Below are 23,911 nucleotides of genomic sequence, written 5' to 3' on the forward strand. Positions count from 1 at the left end.
ACGTACATGCATATATATGTAAGTGAACGAGATTTCATTATTTCACAGAAGGGCATCGGGTTGCTATACTTATAAATATGTACATATGTACATACAATAAATTTAAATTTAAAATTTGTTAGAATTCGTTAGCGTTTATTTGTGTAAATTAATGCCCATTTGTTTTGGACATTATGCGAAGCTTTCCAACAACAAAATAATGTATGCATGTATGTTCATTAGGATGGTCCAAAAAAAATGTTTTTCTCAATGCTACCACTTAAATTTGTTCTATGACAAAAAAACGAGTCACCAATATTTTTGTTTTTATTTATTTAATATTTGCCCGTGCCAAGAACGCTTTAAAACTGGCCACTGAATTCCCATGGGAAAATGCACTTTTCCGTAAATTTGTTATCAAATGTTTACAAATCGATATTTTTAATCTTATTTTTTTAATTTCCCTTCACAAGCGTCAACAAAATTATACTTAATGCTTTATTAAAAAAAAAAAATAATAATTTTTAACGTAATCCGGCAAGATCCAATTATGGGGTTACGGGTAGTCAGAATTTTCAAAAAATTGAATTTTTTTGCATTTTCTTGAAGTATTATATCTTAAAAAGATTCTGTGAAAATTTGAAGTGTATCCGGCAAACACTTTTCGAGTTATTCAACAATTAACAAGGGGCGCTCCGAAGCGTTCGCAAAACTTTAAATGCGTTTTTCTCAAAACTATGTTTTTTGAACTGGTGATCACTGTAATTTAAAACCCGCTTGGTAGATTTCAATAAAATTTTTACTGCCTTTGAAAAACGTAAAAAACGCATGCCTGATCGCAGGATTTTTTTTTCAGAAATTTTTCGATTTTTTTCAAACAATTACATAATTGTCGGTTTTTTTCTCGAAAATCTGAAAAAATATTTCCTGAGGCTGCCGGTTAATTTCGAAAAAAAAACTTCAATCAGGCACAAGATTATCTATTGATAAACCTAATTTCTCTTCTCCGAGTGATTTTAGTTGAATCTCCAAGGACTTGTGATGATCACCGCAAGGGACTTCTGGAGAAACGGGATCCACACAAACAGCGATAACTTTTAGAATTATTAATTTTTTTTTGTTAAAATTTTGCTAAAGTCAAATCGAAAAAGTATGTATTAATGATTTTGTAAAATAAGGCAATTAACTAGCAGAAAAAAAATTATTGAAAATCATCGTTTTTCAGGCCTCTGACTAGCACTAACCCCTTCTAGGGTTGCATTTACGAAGGATGGAGAAAAAGGAGTACAAACTTTCCCGCAAAGTAGGTAATTAGTAGTTAGGGAGAGTATTCATTAGATAGAACTCTTTCTGCTCTACAAAATTATGTTAATTGTATTTTTGAGTTATTTAATTTTTTATTAGTTTTGAAGCTTAGAAATGGAATACCCAGGAGGCAAAAATTAACATTTTCGACACCTGCTCCTCTTTGCTTTTCATCGATGTTTGCGACGAGTATGAAGAAGGTGTCATAGGCGATTGAGTCTACAGCACGGAATGGTTTGCGCAGTTCAAAAATGGGGACTTTGACGTCGATGACACGCCACTTCTGAAGGAGAACAGTCGCCAAACCAGTCGTGAATTGGCGGAAAAAATGAATTGCGATCGTAAAACGATTCTCAGTCGCCTTCATTCAGTAGGTTTTACCGAGAAATTGGAAGTCTGATGAGCTCAACAAACAAAGAAAATCACCTTCAAATTGCTTCTCGGCATCTCGCCCGCCATCGAGCAACTCGCGGTCATAAACAGCGCTTTTTGGGAGATGAGAAATGGTGGCTATACATCAAAATGAAGCAAAGAAAGAAGTGCGTGGCTTCAGGAGATACGCCAAAGCCGAGAGTCAAGGCGGATCTTCATCCAAAGAAGATCATGATAAGTGTTTGGTGGGACTGGGAGGGCATGGTGCACTGCAACATGCTCCAAAAGAATGACATGGTCGACAAGAAGCTCTACATTGCCCAGCTACATCGCATGAATGAGGCTATTCGACTGAAAAGAGCTGATCGGCATGGTCAAACCACACGACAATGCCAGGCCCCAAGTTGCACAAGTCGTCAAAGCCACACTCCAAGAGCTCGAACGGTAGGTCCTTCAGTATCCGCCTTATTTTCCGGACCTTGCACCATCCGATTACCATCTTTTCCGCTCTCTGTCAAACCATATGAAGGGCGTTACCTTCGATAACAGAGAGGTCCTTAAAAACTGGCTCAACAACTTCTTTGACACCAGACCAGGCGATTTTGGCGGAACGGCGTCAATAAATTGGTCGAAAGGTGGAAAGAGGTTGTGAACAGCAACGCCGAATATTTAATTGATTAACTCATTGATATAATTAAGTGTTTTTTGTTTAAATAAAAGTCTTCGTTAAAAAGGCTACGAACTTATTCTATACTAGCAAACCCGGCCCCCTTCGCTGGGCACACTAAAATAGAATAGATATGGTTTAGAACAGAAAAGATATGGTTTTCATATTATTTATTTCTTTATTCTTTATTCAAGCGCTTTGGCATAAACAATATTTTTTGTTTTTCTATTTGTTTTTGAGTAAATATAAAATTTAAATTGAAAATCAGGAAAAAAGAATATTGTTTTTAAATTTCAAATCAACGCATATGAATAATCTTTTTTTCTGATCATCCATGAATTTTTCGTTTCAATTTATATGTTTTATTAAGCATTGGAGCTTTTTTAACCATTATCCATTTATATTTTTCAAAAAAAAAAAAACGAAAAAAATTGTTTTTTCCACGAACACATAATTTCATTCGGATTTCACATTAAATTCTCAAATTTCGTAAGAAATTATTCACTGTTCCAAAATCCACTCCAAAAAAATTCACAAACAATTTTTACATGTTGCACTTACGTTTTTTCCTTATGGCATCCAAATCAGAAAGAAATATTGACACATTGTAACTCACACTGTCAATTTGACAGTTCAGTTCCGCTCCAAGCGTTAAAAAAGTAAGCGACATTATGGCTGGTTGAAAAGAACGCTGTACCCGTTGCCAGTGCTCCGAATTACAACCAAACTTTACGAAACCCATTTTCAATACTTACTTAACAATGTGCGTAAGTTTGGTTTAATTCGGTGCAAAGACACGGCGGGCCCACGTTTTGGCATATATTTCGAGACCCTAGTCACGGAGCGGCATGAAAAATACTCTGAACTAAAGCATTCACCAACAGCTTCCATTTGATTCCCATATTGTACATACACATCCGAAGGTTACCCGGGTCCACGTTTTGACCTATATCTCGAGACCCTATCTACCAATAGGTATCCAAACTATACGGAAACCATCTTCAATACCTTCTTAACATTGTGTGTAAGTTTGGTTTAATTCGGTGCAGACACGGCCGGTTAGCGAACACACACAAAAAGTTGACTTTATTTTATATATAAGATTTTTTTCAGTTTGTGTCCGAAAAATCCAAATATCTTACGGAACCCTATTTTTTTCCAAAATAAAATGTAATCCATGTTACTCTTGGATAATGTAGTTTTCGAATGGTGAAAGAATTTTTAAAATCGGTCCAGTAGTTTTTGAGCCTATTCGTTACAAATAAACAAAGAAACAAACAAACAAACAAACAAAGTTTTCCTCTTTATAATATTAGTATAGATTTATTAAGATTTTTCACTCGTTGATACATTGGAAGAAAAGTTTTTTTAAGTCCAATGTGCACCTGCTTACGATTAGAATGCTTGCAATTAGAAAATTATTTTCAACGAATAATAACAAGGTAAAGCGTCAAAATGGAAACAGCGTTGCCAGTCATAAAATTTGCACCAAAATTAAATTTTTACTACTACTAGTTTTTTTTTAATATATATATTAATGTTATATATAATGGACTATGAATAAGTTCGTGCGGTTTTACAACAGATGGCGTAACTTGATTATTATTCCATCGATCCACATTTCCAAACATTCATTGGAGAGCTACTGTCGTAAGGCACAAACGTCAGTATAAGTTTTTTATTTGAAGCGTAAACAACAATATTTTTACCACACTTGAAAATGTCGAATTTCGTGCCAAATAATGTGTTTTTGCGGGGAATTCTTCTTCATTATTTTAATATGAAGAAAAAAGCAGCCGAAAGTCATCGTATCTTGGTGGAAGTTTATGGTGAGCATGCTCTAGCTGAGCGAACGTGCCAGAAGTGGTTTGCACGCTTTAAAAGTGGTGATTTTGGCTTGGAAGACGAAGAACGCGAGGGTGCGCCGCCAAAGTTCATGGATACCGAATTGGAGGAATTGCTCGATCAAGATCCGGCTCAAACGCAAGAAGAGGTTGCAAAAACTTTGGGAGTTGATCAATCAACCATTTCCAAACGTTTAAAAGCCATGGGAATGATCCGAAAGGTAGGCCATTGGGTGCCGTATGAATTGAAGCCAAGAGACGTTGAACGCCGTTTTATGGCATGCGAACAACTGCTTCAACGGCACAAAAGAAAGGGTTTTTTGCATCGAATTGTGACTGGCGATGAAAAGTGGGTCCATTACGACAATCCAAAACGTCGGGCAACGTATGGATACCCTGGCCATGCTTCAACATCGACGTCGGCGCAGAATATTCATGGCCTGAAGGTTATGCTGTGTATCTGGTGGGACCAGCTGGGTGTTGTGTATTATGAGCTACTGAAACCGAATGAAACGATTACGGGGGATGTCTACCGACGACAATTGATGCGTTTGAGCCGAGCACTGCGAGAAAAACGGCCGCAATACGCCGATAGACACGACAAAGTTATTTTGCAACATGACAATGCTCGGCCACATGTTGCACAAGTGGTCAAAACATACTTAGAAACGCTCAAATGGGATGTCCTACCCCACCCGCCGTATAGTCCAGACCTTGCGCCATCCGATTACTATCTCTTCCGATCGATGCAACATGGCCTGGCTGACCAGCACTTCCGTAATTACGATGAAGTCAAAAAATGGATCGATTCGTGGATTGCGGCAAAACCGACCGAATTTTTCACAAAGGGAATCCGTGAATTGCCAAAAAGATGGGAAAAAGTAGTAGTAAGCGATGGACAATACTTTGAATATTAAATTTGTAACCATTTTACGTCAATAAAGTTTCAAATTTCGAAAAAAACCGCACGAACTTATTCATAGTCCTATTACATATATATATATATATTTGTAATATAGCAACATGTATTCCAATAAGTTAGCTGATTGGTCAAGAGGGAGCGAGAAAGCTGTTTACTTACCTAATCTTCTATTATTTAATCATGAGAACCGGATAACTATGATACCAAAATTACAAAAAAACCTTAAAATTAAAAAAAAAAATATATATATATATACAAGGTGAAGTCCAAAATAAACAAGACTGAGCTAAAATAGAAACGACAAGAGCTTTGTTCGGATAACTTCGAGTTTATGTATTCAAAATAGTCTCTTCTGGCCTCGATACACTGTTTTGCGCGATCTAAAAGCTTTTCGAAAGAGTATTTCAGGTCATTGACCAAAATGTCCTTCAGGATGTCGTACGAGCCTTTTGGATGGCATCTACGAACGCAAAACGTTTTCCTTTCATGGTCAGGTAGAAGTTACAGGGAGTCATATCAGGCGAATACGTTGAGAGATTGATGGTTAAAATGCGATTTCAGTAAAAAAATCAGTCGCAAAAGTGGATCGATGAGATGGTGCATTATCAGACAATAAGCGCCAGTTTCCTCCTTCGCGGTATTCACGGCGAATTCCACAAATTCGACGAATGCGATGCAACAAACGCTTCAAAACGCCAAGATAGAAAATTGCATTGACGGTTTGGATCATTGGCACGAATTCCTTGTGGACAATTCCCTTGGAATCGTAAAAACAAATGACCATCGACTTGATTTTTGACATCTCCAAACGCAATTTTTTGGGTGGTGGCTCATCTGGGGCATTTTATTCGGCACTTTGACGCTTAGTTTCAGGTTCATGTTGGAAACACCACGTTTCCTCACCAGTTACAAAGTTGTAATGGAAGGTCTTTCGAATGTTGAATTCAAACAACTTCTGTGGATTGAAACGCCCAAATGATCGATGTTTTGGAGATATTCAACTCCGATTCCATGAATTTCAACGATGATTTCGGTTCATTTTCATAAATTTACGAAGAATTTCGATGAAGTTTTTTTTTTTTTTTTTTTTTTTTTTTTGTTTTTTTTTTTTCGGTGATTACTGATTCTGGGCCCGTATGCTCATTGCCATTTATGTCTTCACAACCATCTGTGAAACGTGTAAACCACTCATGAACTCTGGCACGAGATAGACAATCATCGCCATCACCTTTTTTCATCAATTCAAATGTTTCGGTTATCGTTTTACCGATTTTAAAACAAAATTTGATATTTACTCTTTGTTCGAAACTCATTTTTGTACCGATGACACAAACATACTGACACTTTAGACGCAATAACTTCGCTTCCCCTAAACCGAATATCACCAAGCTTTCACTAGAAGTCAGCTAGGGATGTAGCTTCCAATGCTCTAACTCATAAAAAAGATGGCGCCATCAAATACATTTTTATCACGCCAGTCTCGTTTATTTTGGACTCCACCTTGTATTTACCTCAGTTTTTTTTCAGTATCATTTTCTGAAAATTTTTAAAGAGAAATCAAAAGAGAATATTGAAAACATTTTTTAACAAATTTAAAATAATTTTCAAAGCGTTGGCGGCGCACAAAAATCTATATATATTATATAAAAGAAAGTCATGTCAGTTACACCATTTATAACTTGAGAACGGCTGAACCGATTTGGCTGAAAATTGGTGGAGAGGTAGCTTAGAACCAGGAGACGGGCATAGGATACTTTTTATCCCATTCGAACGCGTTTCCGTGAAGTCATTATAAAATGTGGTATAACAAAAGCGCATCTGATATGGAATAACAAAACGCAAATGACAGCTAAACGTAATTTTGTCTATGGTTAAATAGAAACTGTGATAATAAAGGTTGTCAAAAAAGTCTTGCGGTATTTCCGCAAGCTTGTCTTTGCAAGCGCGTAGTTCTAGTTGTATTCGTCGCATCGGTTCACGCTAGAGCTTTTTGGAAAGCTCTTTTCACGTGCTAACACGTGTTTGATTAATTGTTGTTTGCTTTTAGTCGTTCGTGAGTTATAGCGTCGCAAACATGGAGCAAAATAAAGAGAAAATACGGCATATTTTACAGTACTACTACGATAAAGGCAAAAATGCATCTCATGCTGGCAATAAAATTTGTGCAGTTTATGGACCCGATACAGTTTCCATTTCCACCGCACAACGATGGTTTCAATGTTTTCGTTCTGGTGCAGAGGTGATCGAAGATGCGCCACGGTCCGGAAGGCCTGTCGTCGAAAATTGCGATAAAATCGCTGAACTGATCGAAAGAGACCGGCATAGTAGCAGCCGTAGCATCGGCCAAGAGCTGGGCATGAGTCATCAAACCGTTATAAACCATTTGAAGAAGCTTGGATTCAAAAAGAAGCTCGATGTATGGATGCCACACGACTTGACGCAAGAAAATATTTTTGCCCGTATGGATGCATGCGAATCGCTTCTGAATCGCAACAAAATCGACCCGTTTTTGAAGCGGATGGTGACTGGCGATGAAAAGTGGGTCACTTACGACAACGTGAAGCGCAAACGGTCGTGGTCGAAAAGCGGTGAAGCTGCCCAGACGGTGGCCAAGCCTGGATTGACGGCCAGGAAGGTTCTTCTGTGTGTTTGGTGGGATTGGCAGGGAATCATCCACCATGAGCTGCTCCCCTATGGCCAAACGCTCAATTCGGACCTGTACTGCCAACAACTGGACCGCTTGAATGCAGCACTCATGCAGAAGAGGCCATCTTTGTTCAACAGAGGCCGAATTGTCTTCCATCAGGACAACGCCAGGCCACACACATCTTTGGTGACGCGCCAGAAGATCCGGGAGCTCGGATGGGAGGTTATTTTGCATCCACCGTATAGTCCGGATCTCGCACCAAGTGATTACCACCTATTTCTGTCCATGGCGAACGAGCTTGGTAGTCGGAAGTTGTCCTCAAGAGAGTCCTGTGAAAATTGGCTCTCCGAGTTTTTTGACAATAGGGAAGCGAGCTTCTATAAGAGGGGCATTATGAAGTTGGCATCTCGTTGGGAACTCGTCATCGAACAAAACGGCGCATATTTGACTTAAATCGCATTATTATAACCAATTTTATGAACAATTGAAAATTCAATAAAAATACCGCCAGACTTTTTTGACAACCTTTATAAATTTTGTCAGAAATATATAATCACAGTAATTTGTATTCTCTTTGAATCATCATTATACTATAAATGCCGCGACCAAGACGATCGAATCCGATCGATCCCGACAAAGCCGTAATGCAAGAAGGATACGAAACATTGCAAATGAAACGACTGAAGAAGCACAAGGAATTGCCCGTGAAGAGCGCCGCGTTAGTATGGCTCGACTTCGTGCTTCTCAATCACAAGAGCAAAGCGAGGCAGCCCATGAAACGGCTCGGTTGGCAATGCGAAATCGGCGAGCGAATAACAGAGATCAACAAGTAGATCATTTTCGACGCACAAGAAGAGAATTATCAAGTGCTGAGTTGAATCGAGCAGCGTTTCGATATGATTGCAACACTGATTACTGCTTGCATCCTAGCGTTTGCATTGGGCCAATGAACGTTGTTTGCGAGTATTGTGGCGCTTTGAAGTTTTCCGGAGAAACGCCCGGATTGTGCTGCCTTAGTGGAAGAGTGAAACATAAGCCCACCAAAACTTTGCAACGGTACGCGTTTGGTGGTAAATAAATTGATGATTGTGTGATTTACGCGCGATGCTCAAAGGAAAATTCGAAGGTAAAGAAGTTCTCATTCTGAGGATGCCGATGATCCCCACCGATCTTCCGTTTGAGTTTAAAAGACTTCAATTTCCGATCCGTCTTGCATTCGCCATGACCATTAACAAACCACAAGGCCAATCCTTAAGAGTTTCTGGGCTGAATCTAGAAAATCAATGTTTCTCACATGGTCAATTATATGTGGCATGTTCACGGGTCGGAAAACCATTTGCGTTGTTTGTTCTTGCACCTGATAATAAAACGAAAAATGTTGTGTATCATAAGGTACTTAACTGAAGAGTGAAATCTATTAAAGCTTCATTGAAATACTTGATTAATCAAAAAATTAATTTAATAAAATCAAAAATCTGATTTTTTATTGCCTCTAGGGCGGAACAAAGGTCGCCGTGTCAGCTAGTTATAAATAAATAAAAGTAAAAAAGAGAGAACGTTGGTTCGAATCTCGGTGAACCATCAAAATTAAGAAAAACTTTTTCTAATAGCGGTCGCCCCTCGGCAGGCAATGGCGAACCTCCGAGTGTATTTCTGCCATGAAAAAGCTTCTCATAAAAATATCTGCCGTTCGGAGGCGGCTTGAAACTGTAGGTTCCTCCTCTATTTGTGGAACAACAGTAAGACGCCCACCACAAATAGGAGGAGGAGCTCGGCCAAACACCCAAAAAGAGTGTACGCGCCAATTATATATATATGTATATAAAAATATTAATAATTCGTTTTTTTGGCCATAGAATAAATTTAGAGGGCTTCCTAATATCGACATGCACATTGACAAAACTTCAAAAGGTTATCAAGGTGAAAATAGCGAACTGATTTTGTTGTTGGAAAGTAAACATATTAGGGTGGTGCAACAAACTTCGACTGATGTGGGCCGAGCTTTTCCACCAAATTGATTAGATTGCAAGTACAGCAGACGGAATAGTCGAGTATATCATTTACAGTATGTCAAGAATGAGTTTTGACATTGAAAATTAATTAAATTTTTTGTGTTATAATTAAGTTAGGTTATTCTATCTATATATATAAAAATGAAATGATGTTCGTTCGTCCGCATTTTTTTGGGCCGATACGAGGCCAATTTTATTCGTTCTTTTTTCATATTATAGGGATCCACTAGGGGAAGGTTTTTAGCAAAAAAAAATTTCTTTTAAATATTTTCTTCATATAAAAAAAAGAAAAAATCAAAATATTGTCCAAAACAAAACTTGCTCGATTGTTAGATTAAAGTAAGTTTCGAATCGACATTCATTTTATGTGTACAACTTTTTTTGAATTTTTTGTATTTGTATTGTGATACAGAAATGTATTGTATACAGAAATTTCAAATGATTCGAATGAAATTTTTTTTTTTTTTTTTTTATTTCTTCCATAAAATATTACACCTGTTGTTAGACAATAAGTAATTTGATTTACAAAAAGATGGAATGAGAGTGATATTGAAGGGCCAATGCCCCCAAGCTCATTTAGAAGAAATATATACATATTATTTAAAAACAAGTGGTTAACAAACAATGATATATACGATTAGTTGACAATTGATTACAAGGATTTTGCAAGATCTGTTGGTGTTTGACGGTTAAGCCGACTTTGGGTAGATTTTTCTTTATTTGGTAGTCTTCTCATCATAGGATTTGTATGCCTTAATAGTCTATTCATGTGTCTTCTGCTAGCGCTTTGTATTGTTTCATCAATAGTATCGATGTCAAGGTCGCGATGAATATCTGCGTTAGGTATGTACCAAGGTGCATTAGTTAAGGTCCTAAGTATTTATGAAAATAATGTTTCAATTCAATTGAGCAATGCTTTCTTTGACCAATTCTATATGGAAATGAATGCGTTTGCAAACGGTGTTTTCGGCTATGAACAAATGTTGGAATCGAATGAAAAAGGAAAGAATCGCGAAATGATAAAAAAAATTCTTGGAAAATTTAAAATGAATGGTGCTTCATTGGAAAAATTCAAAGGTAATAAGAACATACACAAGATATAGTTAGAATTCGAATTTTTAGATTTATTTTGTTTATTTCTCATTTTTTTCAGAAGTACACCACACAACAACTCATTCCAACTCTGATTTTGAAATCCTGTTGGAATTGGTGATCGATAATTTTGTCACTATAATGGTCAATGGAAATTTGCGTGTATCAGACCCTGCATATTATTTACCATATCAAACTTCAAAAAACACTTTTTAACCAAAAAAAATAAACCTTTTTTCAAAAACAACAGGAATGATAACATTGCCTAACAATTTCTGCACTTTTGCACAGTCTAAAGAGACATTGATACAGAGTGTATTTCCAAACATAGTTCAACATTACAAAAACCATGATTGACTCAGCGAAAGAGCAATTTTAGCTGGGAAAAATAAGGACGTCAATGATATAAATTCAGCTATTTTAGATCAAATACCTATTGACATAGTTGCGTATAAGTCAATAGACACTATTACTGATCAAGATGTAAATTATCCAACTGAATTCTTAAACTCACTCGATTTACCAGGCTTACCACCTCATAATTTACGATTAAAAATTGGAGCACCGATTATTATGCTGCGCAATAGTAATGTGCCCCGACTTTGCAACGATACCAGACTCGCTGTGAAGAAGCTAATGGGTAAGGTTATCGAAGCAACAATTTTGAAAGGGAAGTACAAAGGAGAAGACATTTTGATACCCTGAATTCCACTGATTCCGGCGGATTTACCATTCGATTTCAAACGTTTGCAGTTCCCTATTCGCCTTGCCTTCGCTATGAGAATTAATAAGGCGCAAGGACAATATCTACAAATGTGCGGTATTAATTTAGAATACCCAATTTTTTCTCATGGACAATTGTATGTAGCTTGCTCACGAGTTGGCAAACCATCGTCATTATTCACGCGAAAGATGAAAAAACCAAAAACGTTGTCTACCAAAAAGTGTTACAATAAAGTTCGAATGAAATTGTATCAAAGAATTTGCTTTGTTTCGTATTAATTTTATTCTCTTTCAGCAAATCATTGAATTTATCGTCTAGCGAAGCGGGCGAGGGTACGCTAGTATATATATATAAATGTTGGGAGGGTAACTACCAATTCAAAACCCGCCTAGGGAGGCCTAGGGATGATGATAGATAGTCGTTTAAACTCTAAAACTCTCCTAGAATACGCTGTGAAGAAAACATCGAATGTGGAGGCCTGTCTGGCACGAATAATGCCAAACAACGTTGGCCTTACCCATAGGAAAAGGCTACTACTACATAGTAGGGTTGTCAGTTCAGTCCTTTTATACGTGGGGCCGATCTGGGCTGACGCATTGAACATAAACAGCTATTCAAGAAAACTAATATCCCTCTAACGGCTAAGCGCTTTGCGGACTAAATGTGGCCTCCGCACAATTTCTGATGACGCTTCCTTCGCCATTGCACGACTAATTCCGGTTGAGATTTTGGCAAAAGAAATGAAGGCAGGCTATCCGAACACGACGGTAGATCAAGGCGTGAAAAATGTAAGCAGAAGAAAGGCGTCTTTCGATCGCCCACTGGCAAGACCGGTGGAACAAATCACCTAAAGGTAGATGGACGCAAAAGTTAATACCCACCCTTACGACGTGGTTAGAAAAGAACCATGCGGGAGCAAATTACTACCTAACTCAATCGCTTGCAGGGCAAGAGGTATTTAATAAAAATACGTCCATACATTTGGCCATGACAGCTCACCAAACTGCCGAATCTGCACGGAAAAGGAAGAAAATGGTGATCATGTCCCATTCCAATGCCCACGCCATGTTGCCGAAACCTTTGGAATCTTAAACGGAGAAAATATTGTAGACTTTATGTTAAAGTCAGCTGATAATTGGAAAGGAATCTGTGCGCTTGTGACATATATTCATAATGAGCTAAGCCAAGCAAAGTTTTGTAGGCAAATAATTAGGAACTTTTGAGCTAACGAGCCTTGTGAGGTAGTACTTACCTTTTTGGCAATTCCGCGGGGAGAGTGGTCGATAGTGGAGGGGATAGAGGAGCTGTGGGACTACAAGTCGTGCATACTGCTATGCCGGTACAGCAGCACTCATGAGAGTCTTCTTTTCACAGGCGTCATCCCAGAAAAAAAGAACAAATAAATCCTTAGGTGCCTTTCAAACTCACACTTAGAATGCCAAGTCAAAAAAAAAAAATAGGACGACGAAGAATATTTTTACTTCTATTTCTGTACAATGGCCCAAACGTACAAAATGATTTAGAGTCTCATAAAAATAGTAGTTATTTTAATTTTCGTAGCCATTATGAATTTCGGCGTTCCTTGGAGTGTTTGAGACAAGGCGAATCTATTAAAGGTGGTGTTGGTAAATCAGCTGAGTTTTTTTTCGCTGTGTCCATGTGGCTGTCAGCTCAGAATGAAACAAGGCGAATTCATTATTTGTTTCATAGTTTCCCAATACTTTGCTTTGACAATTAAACGTACAAGGCATTGTTGTTGGTCTATTGCACCACTTTTAATGAATACGCCTTGCTTTGAGAGAAAGATTCTGTGGAAGATTTTTGATCCTTTACACGTTGGCAACGGCGAGTATCACAGGGGATAGAACAATGAGCTGTATGAGCTTTACGACGACATAGACATAGCGCAACGAATAAAGATCCAGCGGCTTCGTTGGCTGCTTCATGCCATCCGAATGGATAAAAATGCTCCAGCACTGAAAGTATTCAATGCGGTACCAGAGGAAGAGAAGGGCCTCCTCTCCTATCAGGTAGAGAAGGACTTGGATTCCCTTAGCGTGTCCAATTAGCGCCGATTAGCACGAGAAAGAAACGACTGGCGCACTTAGTAAACCTCGACACCAAAACCGCTTAAGTGGTTATCGGGCCAGTCAAGCAGAATAAGAATTTCCACAAATCTAACCTAAAAATATGATGCAAGCGCCCAACAAGGTTCGGTACGCACATGAGCTATCATTGATAACTTTGGTGCCTATCATTGATGACTGAAAGTATTCGATGCGGTACCAGGTGGTAGGGTATGGCAGAATAAGCGGAAGGCCCCCTCTACGCTGGAAAGACCTCGCTTCACTTGATGAGAGAAAGAAATGATTGGCGCGCTTAGTTTAACTCGACCAGTCAGGAAGATTATAATTATTATCGTAATAATAAGTAAGCGCGTCTATTCGTTTTCGTTTATTTCCTATACATTTTTATTTCACTTTTGAGTTAATAACCAAATATTTTCATGCTAACTGTACAACTAACTTAATATACAAGTGTTTACATATTCTTAACCAAAGCAAGTATGGAAGTGTTCTCGATATTTATTTTTAAACTTCGTAGTTTGAGTATATTGTCCTGCCCCTTTTCAGTTCAACACTTTGTATGGGTTCAAAATGCCGTTGGGATCTAAAAGTTGCTTCATCTCACGCATCTTCCCTATGGCCGCTGCGCTTTTACTATACTTCAGATAGTTCTTTTTCAGAAAACCAATACCATGCTCAGCGCTAACGCTACCCTTAACCTGCGCCGTGTACTCATAGACGAAGGGTTCAATGCATTTGTAGATTTCCTGTGTGAATTCCGTGCAGCAGATATTCAGATGCAAATTTGAATCGCCTATATGTGAAAGGGTGAAAGGTTTATAAAGTAGTAAATTCAAGCTATAAATTTCGAATATTGCATGAAGATCTCACCTAAATGTCCGTAACCACAAACGCGCGTGGCCAAACCGCCCACGCGCTCCTTCATCACATCGACTATGTGATAAAATTCACGCAATGGCAATGAGATGTCGTATTTGAAGCAGAAGCCATCCTCCACAAGCGCAACGGGTACCAATTCGCGCAATTTCCAAATCTCTTGCATTTTACTCACCTCGCCCGTGATGGTGCCATCGACAATTTGTCCTTTCTCCATACCATTTTCCAAGAAGCGATTGAACTTTTCCATGTCATGTTCGGCATTGCTGCCGGAAGTTTCAATCAACATATAAAAGGGATAGCCCTCGATCGGGGAACTGGAGTATGAGGGGAAAAAGTAACAGAAATTGTTTTTGTATAAATCGTATAAAAATATGTTTTGACGTGATAACGTCTTATAATTCTATGTAGCCGGCTGCACGCACCAAAAAATGCGTCGTTATCTTGCTCATGCGTCATTACCTTGCTTGAACAGCATGTTATGTTATGTTATGATATGTTATGTTATGTTATGTTGTGTTATGTTATGTTATGTTATGTTATGTTATGTTATGTTATGTTATGTTATGTTATGTTATGTTATGTTATATTATGTTATGTTATGTTACGTTATGTTATGTTATGTTATGTTATGTTATGTTAAAGTATATTATGTTATGTTATGTTATGTTATGTTATGTTATGTTATGTTATGTTATGTTATGTTATGTTATGTTATGTTATGTGATGTTATGTTATGTTATGTTATGTTATGTTATGTTATGTTATGTTATGTTATGTTATGTTATGTTATGTTATGTTATATTATGTAATGTTATGTTACGTTATGTTATGTTATGTTATGTTATGTTAAAGTATATTATGTTATGTTAATGTTAACTCATTCTCTATATCCATACAAAATATCTATCAAACAAATAAAATTAAAATTTTCTTTTGAAAAATGCAACCATTCAATCAGTATTTTCGTATGACGTTATCACGTTAAACTATCGTCAGTAAATCGACTTTACAGACAACCTCTTTTTTAATTTAATATCTATAAAAAAAATTGTTTACTTGAGCTTGAAGTGATTAACGCTGGCGTCTAAGGACTGGGCATCGACCATTTCGCATGAGGACAGAATTTCACCTAAAAATTTCCGGGAATTGTGGAAAGTTTTAAGCACATCGTCGAAGGAAGGCAAACCTGCATATGGAAAGGGAAAAAGTTTAGGTTTGAATTTAATTTTAATACAATATAATGGGTGGGCCATATAGCGTTTGCTTTTTGAACCACCTATTTTTTTGAGAATGGTCACACAAATGACATGTCAAATGTGTTCATAATTTACTCAAAGGTTTGACATTTACGAAATGGGACGCTATACGCTTGAACAAAATTGGGAAATATTGAAAACCTATTTCCAAAGTGGTGAGTCTTCTACTCAAACTGTGAGAAATTTGAAAAAAAAAAATTCCAAAAAAAAGATTTGCCAACAAGACAGTTTGTGGATCAATTTGTCAATCGTGTTTGTGAAAGTGGATCGTTAATGGATAAAACAACACGTGAACGTGGTCCTACAGTGCGTACACCCGAAAACATTGCTGCTGTAGCCGAAAATGTGCGTGAACATCCAACAACCTCAACTCGTCATAGTTCTCAAGAATTGAACATTTCACGCACTTCTTTGAGGAGAATTTTGCATAAAGACCTCGGTATGAAGGCTTACAAAGTTCAATTCGTGCAAGAACTGAAGCCTAATGACCATCCAATGCGTTTTCGGCTCGCTCAATGGGCAAAAAATCGTTTGACCGAAGATGAGCATTTTTACCGAAAAATCATATTTTCTGATGAAGCTCATTTTCACATCAGTTTAAGCCCGTTGGACTATTTTTTGTGGGGAGCCGTTAAGAACAAATGCTATGCGAACCATCCAGAGACGATTGATGCTTTAAAACACGAAATCGAAGTTGCCATTCATGAAATTGGAGCCCAAACAATCGAATGTGCTTAAAAATTGGGTTGATCGAATGGCCTACTGTAAAGCCAGTCGTGGCAGTCATTTGAACGATATTATTTTTTATTCATAAATGACAATGTTCAATCTTCAAAATAAAAACAAAAGTTTGAAAAAATATTGATTAGTTTTGTTTCTATAGCCGATTCAGAAAGCAAATTTTACATGGCCCACCCTATAAAAGGTGAAGTCCAAAACAAACAAGACTGGCGTCATAAAAATGTTTTTGATGGTGCCATCTTTTTAATGAGTTATGCGTTGGAAGTTACTTCCCTAGCTGACTTCCAGTGAAAGCTTGGTGACATTCGGTTCCGCGGAAGCGAGGTTATTGCGTTTAAAGTGTCAGTATGTTTGTGTCGTCGGTACAAAAATGAGTTTCGAACAAAGAGCTGATATCAGGACATGAGGACGTGAGGATATAAATGGCAATGAATATACGGGCCGCCCAAAATCAGTAATCACCGAAAACTCCATCGAAATTGTTCGTAAAATTATCAAAAATCAACCGAAATCATTGTTGAAATTCTTGGAATCGGAGTTGAATATCTCAAAAACATCGATTTATCGCATTTAAACTCATCATTCGGGCTTACGAAAAATCTGTGCACGTTTCATTCCGCACAAGTTAACTGAAGACCAAAAATTGCGCAGAATTCAACATTCGAAAGACCTCATTAAAGAGGGGAGAAAAGACGAGAACTTCCTTTACAACATTGTAACTGGTGATGAAACGTGGGGTTTCCAACATAAACCTGAAACTAAGTGTCAAAGTGCCGAATGGAAGGCCCCAGACGAGCCACCACCCAAAAAATCGCATTTGGAGAAGTCGAAAATCAAGTCGATCGTAATTTTTTTTTACGAGTCCAAGGGAATTGTCCACAAGGTGTTCGTGTCAACGGGTCAAACCGTCAATCCAATTTTCTACCTTGACCTTTTGAAGCTTTTGTGGCATCGCCCTGAATACCGCGAAGGACAAAGCAGACGCTTATTGTATGATAATGCACCATCTCATCGATTCACTCTTGTGACTGATTCTTTGACTAGAAATCGCATTTTAACCATCAATCTCTCACCGTATTCACCTGATATATTATGTCTCCCTGTGACTTCTACCTATTCGGAAAATTGCATTTTGTCCTGAAAGAAAAACATTTTGAGTCCGTACAGGCCATCCAAAACGATTGTACCGACATCCTGAAGGACATTCCGGTCAATGACCCGAAACACTCTTTCGAAAAGTTTTTAGATCGGGCAAAACAGTGTATCAAGGCCGGAGGGGACTATTTTGAATACATAAACTCGAAGTTATCAGAACAAAGCTCCTGTCGCTTCTATTTTAGCACAGTCTTGTTTATTTTAGACTTCCCCTTGTAAATTTTAAAGTGCCTAGTTGCTATAAAAGAAAGTTCATGAAACGTGCACGGATCAGTTTATCTTTAAATCATTGTCCGCGACTACCTAAAACACCCACCATTCAAATTTGTTCAAAGATTATGTGAAACTGGTTTACTATTGAAAAATACTCATCGAATCCACCGCCCTACGGTACGTCCCAACGACAATATGGCAAGGCTTCTGTAGCCGAAAGTATGTAATTTAATTCTAAAACATCGGCTTACCATCTTAAAAACGTACTACTTCACAGATCAGCCCTATGAGCGTTCGAAAATGACCGTCCCTTTTCAGTTTGTGCCTCGAAGTAGCCTTATTTGGAGCTCCAATTTGGCCGATAAATTATGACTCATCTCGACAGATAGCGGATTCAAGGTTAATGCATCCTCATGAGAGTGGCAGTATTATGCAAATTTTATTATTAGAAACGCAATGGTTACAGACTTTTTGAGGGCTGCAGTTGGTAGTTCTTCAGCTTAAAATGGATGATGGGTTATGTCGCACAGCGCATGAAATAGCAGACGCCAACTTCGATAAACGAGCTAATAACCATTTTGGGGATGGCAAATGGGCCAACTGGGAACTGCATAGATAGACCCCGCCAGATCATTTTTATTGGTTACACTGAAAATTCGAAGTCAAGCAAATAATTCAGAAACGATTCAACCGGAAAAGCGAGATCGATTTCCAAGTACTGAGGTAGAGGTTACCATTGTGCTTCAAACTAAGGGACTCCTTAACAAAACCTGAGAGACACATGAGAATAAAATTATCTAATTACCAGCGTGGACGATGAGACGTCCCTTGGAGTGTTTGAGAAAAAGTTTCTGCAGAAGATTTTTAGACCTTTGCACGTTGGTGACGGCGAGTATCTCAGGCAATGGAATGATGAGTTGTATGAGCTTTACGACGACATAGACACAGCGCAGCGAATAAAAATCCAGCGGCTACGTTGGCTGAGTCATGTCGTCCGAATGAATACAAACGCTCCGAGTCTGAAAGTATTCGATGCGGTACCAGCTGGTGGTAACAGAGGAAGAGAAAGACCTCCTTTGCGTGGGAAAAATCAGGTAGAGAAGGTCTTGGCTTCCCTTGTTATGTCCAACTGGCGCCGATTAGCACGAGAAAGAAACGACTTACGACGCACTTAGTTAAACTCGGCACCAAAATCGCTTAAGCGGTTATAGCGCCAATCCAGTAAAAGAAGAATTTTCACAAATCTAATCTAAAGATATGATGCAATAGCTCAACATGGTTCGGTACGGTATCAATCATGACTTTGGTGGTCATATGTTGTCCCTACGCATTGTGATACACACTCGGTCATTGCAAGTCGCGTCAGTCCTGGTGTGGAACTTCGCTAATTCCTGATCTAGCCTTTTCAGGAAGCATTTACTAATTTTGCAGATGTTACAGTGAAGGACTTAAGTCGTCATACAGCAGGAAAATAAACCTTACGGCGAAATTGCAAAAATAGCAAATTTAAGTCGAGCAACGGTACAAACGATTATTAAAAACTGCGAAGAGACTAAGTCGTGGGAAAATAAAAAGTGAACCGACTGGTGGCTCGCGACTGCCGAAACAAGCTGTCCAGAGGAGATGTAAGCTACATTTGAAGAGAAGTCGACAAAAATTCGAGAAATTAGTGCTCCGAAATCGGTCCAATCCATCGAGACATTCGGAAAAAATAATCATTCAAGAACTACCTATTAAAAGATATCTTAATAATAGCGAATATTTCAGCAGGACACCACGCAAAAAGCCTCCGTTTTCAGCAAAAACCCGTCGCCTTGGGCTTGAGCTTGAACGGACTCATATTGGCAAGGAAATGGATTTCTGTTCTAAAAGTTTATTTACTAATGAATCGAAGTTCAATATATTTGGAAGTAATGGCCGGGCTAAAATAAGGAGGAGAAGAAATGCGGATATGGAAATGGAATTGGATACCAATGCGAAGCACGACGGTGGTAGCGTAATGGTGTGGGGAACTATAGCTGCGTCTGGCGTTACAAAGATAACCTTTATTGAAGGTACTAGAGACTGATATAAATATGAAAACAAATTGGAATCCCGTTTAAGGTCATCAGTAAAAAGCTTGGGTCTTGGGCAATATTGGGTTTTCCAACAAGAGAATGGCCCCAAGCATACTGCACTAATTGCCAAAGGATGCCTCCTATATTACGCACCCAGACACCTAAATACATCGCTGCAGAGTCCAGATTTAAATCCGATAGAGCACGCTTGGGAGCTTTTGAAGAGAAAAATTCGGCGAAGTATAGTAACTGAAGCAAAATCGCTAAAAAAAAGTTCATGAAGGCATGGAACCAAATATCACAGGAAAAGGTAACACAACCAGTTGGATCAATGTCTCGCCGCCTTCAAGCAGTGACTGGTAATGATAGTGGACCTACTAAATAAAGGGTTTTCCTATAAAAGGAGTTATTTTGAATAGCCCGCTTTTTCGGTAGATGTCACTTTTGAAGCTGTCATTTTTTAATATTTGACAAGTAAAAACTACGCCATTAATAAAAATGGAATGATACATGCCTAAACAATGCATCGAAATTATTAAAATTCACTATAAAAATGGTGAAAATTTGGAAGAGAACCGTAAAGCTCGAACAATTTTGGGTCATCGTGAAGCACCTTGTTGGACCGCAATAGAGAAATTGGTGAACAAATTCGAGCTGTGGGGGCCAGTTAGTGATGTGAAGAATGAAGCTCGTGCAGGTCGCTCAAGAACAGCCGAAAATATTGCTGTTGTAGCCAAAAGTGTTGAAGAAACCCATGTTTGTCCATTCCTCGTCGTTCTTTGGAATTAGGCATTCCACAAACGTCATTACACCGTATTTTACATAAAGATTTGGGTCTTAAGACTTATAAAGTCCAGTTAACACAAGAACTCAAGCCAGCCGATCATCAACAACGTCGTGTCTTTGCTGATTGGATCGTTGAAATGCATGAAAACGATCCGGAATTCCATCGAAAAATCATCTTGAGTGATGAGCCTCATTTCCACCTCGGTGGCTTCGTCAACAAGCAAAATTGTCGGATCTGGAGTTCAGAAAATCCAAGAGTTATTGTTGAAAAGCCTCTCTATCCTCAACGTGTGACTGGTTGGTGCGGTTTATGGCCCGGTTATTGGACCTTACTTTTTCGAAAATGAAGCTGGAGCAACAGCTACGGTGAATGAATTGCGCTATCGAGGGATGATTAACGATTTTTTATGACCGGAATTGGATGGTATTGATCTGGGCAACGTTTATTTTCAATAAGACGGCACTGCGTGCCACACAAGCAACGAAACAAATCTTTGAATATCAAAATAACACCTCTTATTGGAAAACCCTTTAGAATTCGACCTGTAATGCGGTCTGTCGTAGTTAATTCCTCACCCTATGTACATATAAGTTTTTAATATATTTTAGCATTTCCTGCTGGAGCTATTTATTTCAGATTTAGCATGAATTAGAAGTCCCTTTACCTAGATGAGCAATTGTCACTAGAGTGAGACCGACATTTTGCCACCCAGCTCAGAGAAACTACAGAGAGTTTCAGTTTCCTTCGTTCCGTTAAGGAGCAAAGGGTTCTAACAAGTTTTTTTCCAAACTGTTCTGTCGTTTGCATGAGTTTTGATCTCATTCCAACTTAGCTGGAGATTCTCTACTTCGATTGCCAGCTGCCTTCTCCAGGTATAAGCTGGTCTTTCTCTACGTCTGCTGCCTTGTGGGGTCTCTGTAATGGCTCGGGTTTTCCAGTCTCCCATGGGCCGCGTTTCCAGGTGGCGGATAGTGGGAAATAAAATACCACCCGCGGACCAAAACTGGAAAGCAAAAACCAAAACCGGAAAGCGTCTGTCTTAGAGTGAGCAGCTTTTCTGTCAGCATCTGTACTTCATTTGAGAAGCGGCTGTAAGAACACCTGCCAGTAGGTATAAGTTGGCACACCGGGCTTGCAGGTATCTGGTGACCACGGTAGCAGGATCGGATGCAGAGGTCCAACCAGCCCCTCACTTTGAATAACAATCGATTACTGAAACCGAAACAAGAAGAGTTTCCTTTTTGGACACACAAAAATGCCCCATGCAAAATCCAATGAGAGTTCGCAAGTCCTCGGCCTAAATTAAGGCGTCGGCCTTACACTTCTTTTAATAGGAAGATGAACTCTTTGTTCTGTCTTTGTCCTGGATATTACATTCAATGGGTTTGACTCTTCGCCCTATTTTAATGGAATTTAGCACTTTCTGGCGCTGTTTATTGCATATTTCGGTTGAATTAAAATTAACTCTACACAGATGAGTAAGTGTACTTCTAGAGGGAACTACAAGTACGACTTCGGACAATTAATTCTTCGAAGGTAACAATATCGTCCTGCTTAAAGTGTCCAGGGCCCCTCTCTGCCTTAATTCAAGAATGAATTGTTTGGTTTATTCGCTATTAAACTAGAGTCCGCTCGATTGGGTCTGATGGTAAACGAGGGCAAAACCAGGTATATGCTGGCGTCCTGCAGGAAGTCGCGACGTCTTGAACTACAGATAGAAATTAACAACTATAAACTCGTTATGGTCAAAGACTTCAATTATCTTGGTTCCGATATTACCGCGATGACAGAGAATTGAAATCAAGCGAAGGATAACTCTTGCCAACAGGTGCTACTTTGGGCTAAGTGCGCAATTGAGTAGTAAAGCCCGCGCATTGAGGATCTTCCAACCATGCCGTAGAGCCTTTGGCAAAACCTGGGGTCTGAACCCGATTGTGGTCTGGTGGATATACACAGCACTCATCAGACCAATCATTACTTATGCTTCTGTGGTCTGGTGGCGACGGACTATGGTTAAGTCCACATTTCGATAATCAACATGCTCGTATACAGCCCGCAAAGAAGTGTATATTTATGCATTGAGAGTGCCATGAATAACAACCTCCGGTGTTGCTCTAAATGCTAGCTTGATTTGCCCCCTTTGGATCTTAAGATACAACAGGAAGCAATAAAAGCAAAGTGTAGGTTCCATAAATGAGGTTTCTCGAACGAATACAGATTTTCGAGACACAGAGAAATCTTTAAGATGCTATCTGAGGAGTATCCACTGTTTTTGGTACCTAAGGACGACCTGATACCCACAGTTTCATTTGGAATGAAATTTGATGTCAGATTTCCATTGCGTGAGCAATGGAGCAATCCAGAATGCATTCAGGGAGGTCTGACGGATATTTTCTTTACCGATGGGTCCAAGAATGAAATAGGTTCTCGAGTCCGTACTGGCACTTAAACGATAGTAATAAGTACAGGGTGGCTGATGAATTTTGCTACATTAAGAAACTCAAATAACTTTTTTTTAGTGTATGGAATTCATTTATTTTTTTTTCAAGTTGAAAGTCATTAAATTTTATTAAATGTAGCTTAACTAGTTTTAAAAATAATTGCTCGTTGACACAAGTGCGGCATCTTAGTAAAAAGTTGTTCATTGCTGCTTTGAGAGTTGCGACAGGAATAGCCGCAATTGTTGCCCGAATGGATTGTTTTAGTTCATCCAAATTTGTTGGCTTTTTTTATAAACTTCTTGTTTACATAAACCCCACAAGAAAAAGTCAGGTGCAGTAAGGTCAGGCGACCTGGGGGGCCAACGAAATTCGGAACTGGGGAATTTTCGTCGCAACTCTGTCATAACAGTCTGGGCTATGTGAGACGTTGCCCCATCTTGTTGAAACCACACAGAGTTGAAAGGAATTCTCTTTCGGCGTAGTTCTGGATAGAAAAATTCTTTCAGCATTTTCAAATAACGGTCTCCAGTAACCGTAACGGTGTGACCATTTTCTTCAAAAAAATAAGGCCCGACAATACAGCGTGAAGAAACCGCACACCACACTGTCACGCGAAGAGGATGTAATTCCGTCTCGTGGAGTATCTGTGGGTTAGAAGTACTCCATATTCGACAATTTTGTTTGTTCACATTGCCGTTTAAATCGAAATGGGCCTCATCAGACATGAAAAG

At 38.7% G+C, this 23,911-nt stretch overlaps 1 protein-coding gene across 1 annotated transcript in view; it reads right to left on the reverse strand.

The window, feature by feature from the left end:
• Positions 1-14,007: 14,007 nt before the first annotated feature.
• The window catches only part of LOC129239351 (D-2-hydroxyglutarate dehydrogenase, mitochondrial), a 38,472-nt gene continuing 28,568 nt past the window's right edge, over positions 14,008-23,911 (reverse strand). The window contains exons 6-8 of the mRNA XM_054874798.1: positions 15,587-15,716; positions 14,522-14,844; positions 14,008-14,444 (exon numbers count right to left, since the gene is read on the reverse strand). Of these exons, the coding sequence (XP_054730773.1) occupies positions 14,194-14,444; positions 14,522-14,844; positions 15,587-15,716 (704 nt within the window). The 3' untranslated portion in view covers positions 14,008-14,193. The remainder of the gene's footprint in view (positions 14,445-14,521; positions 14,845-15,586; positions 15,717-23,911) is intronic.

The sequence above is a fragment of the Anastrepha obliqua genome, chromosome 2, assembly GCF_027943255.1.
Source record: "Anastrepha obliqua isolate idAnaObli1 chromosome 2, idAnaObli1_1.0, whole genome shotgun sequence".
Taxonomy (NCBI): domain Eukaryota; kingdom Metazoa; phylum Arthropoda; class Insecta; order Diptera; family Tephritidae; genus Anastrepha; species Anastrepha obliqua.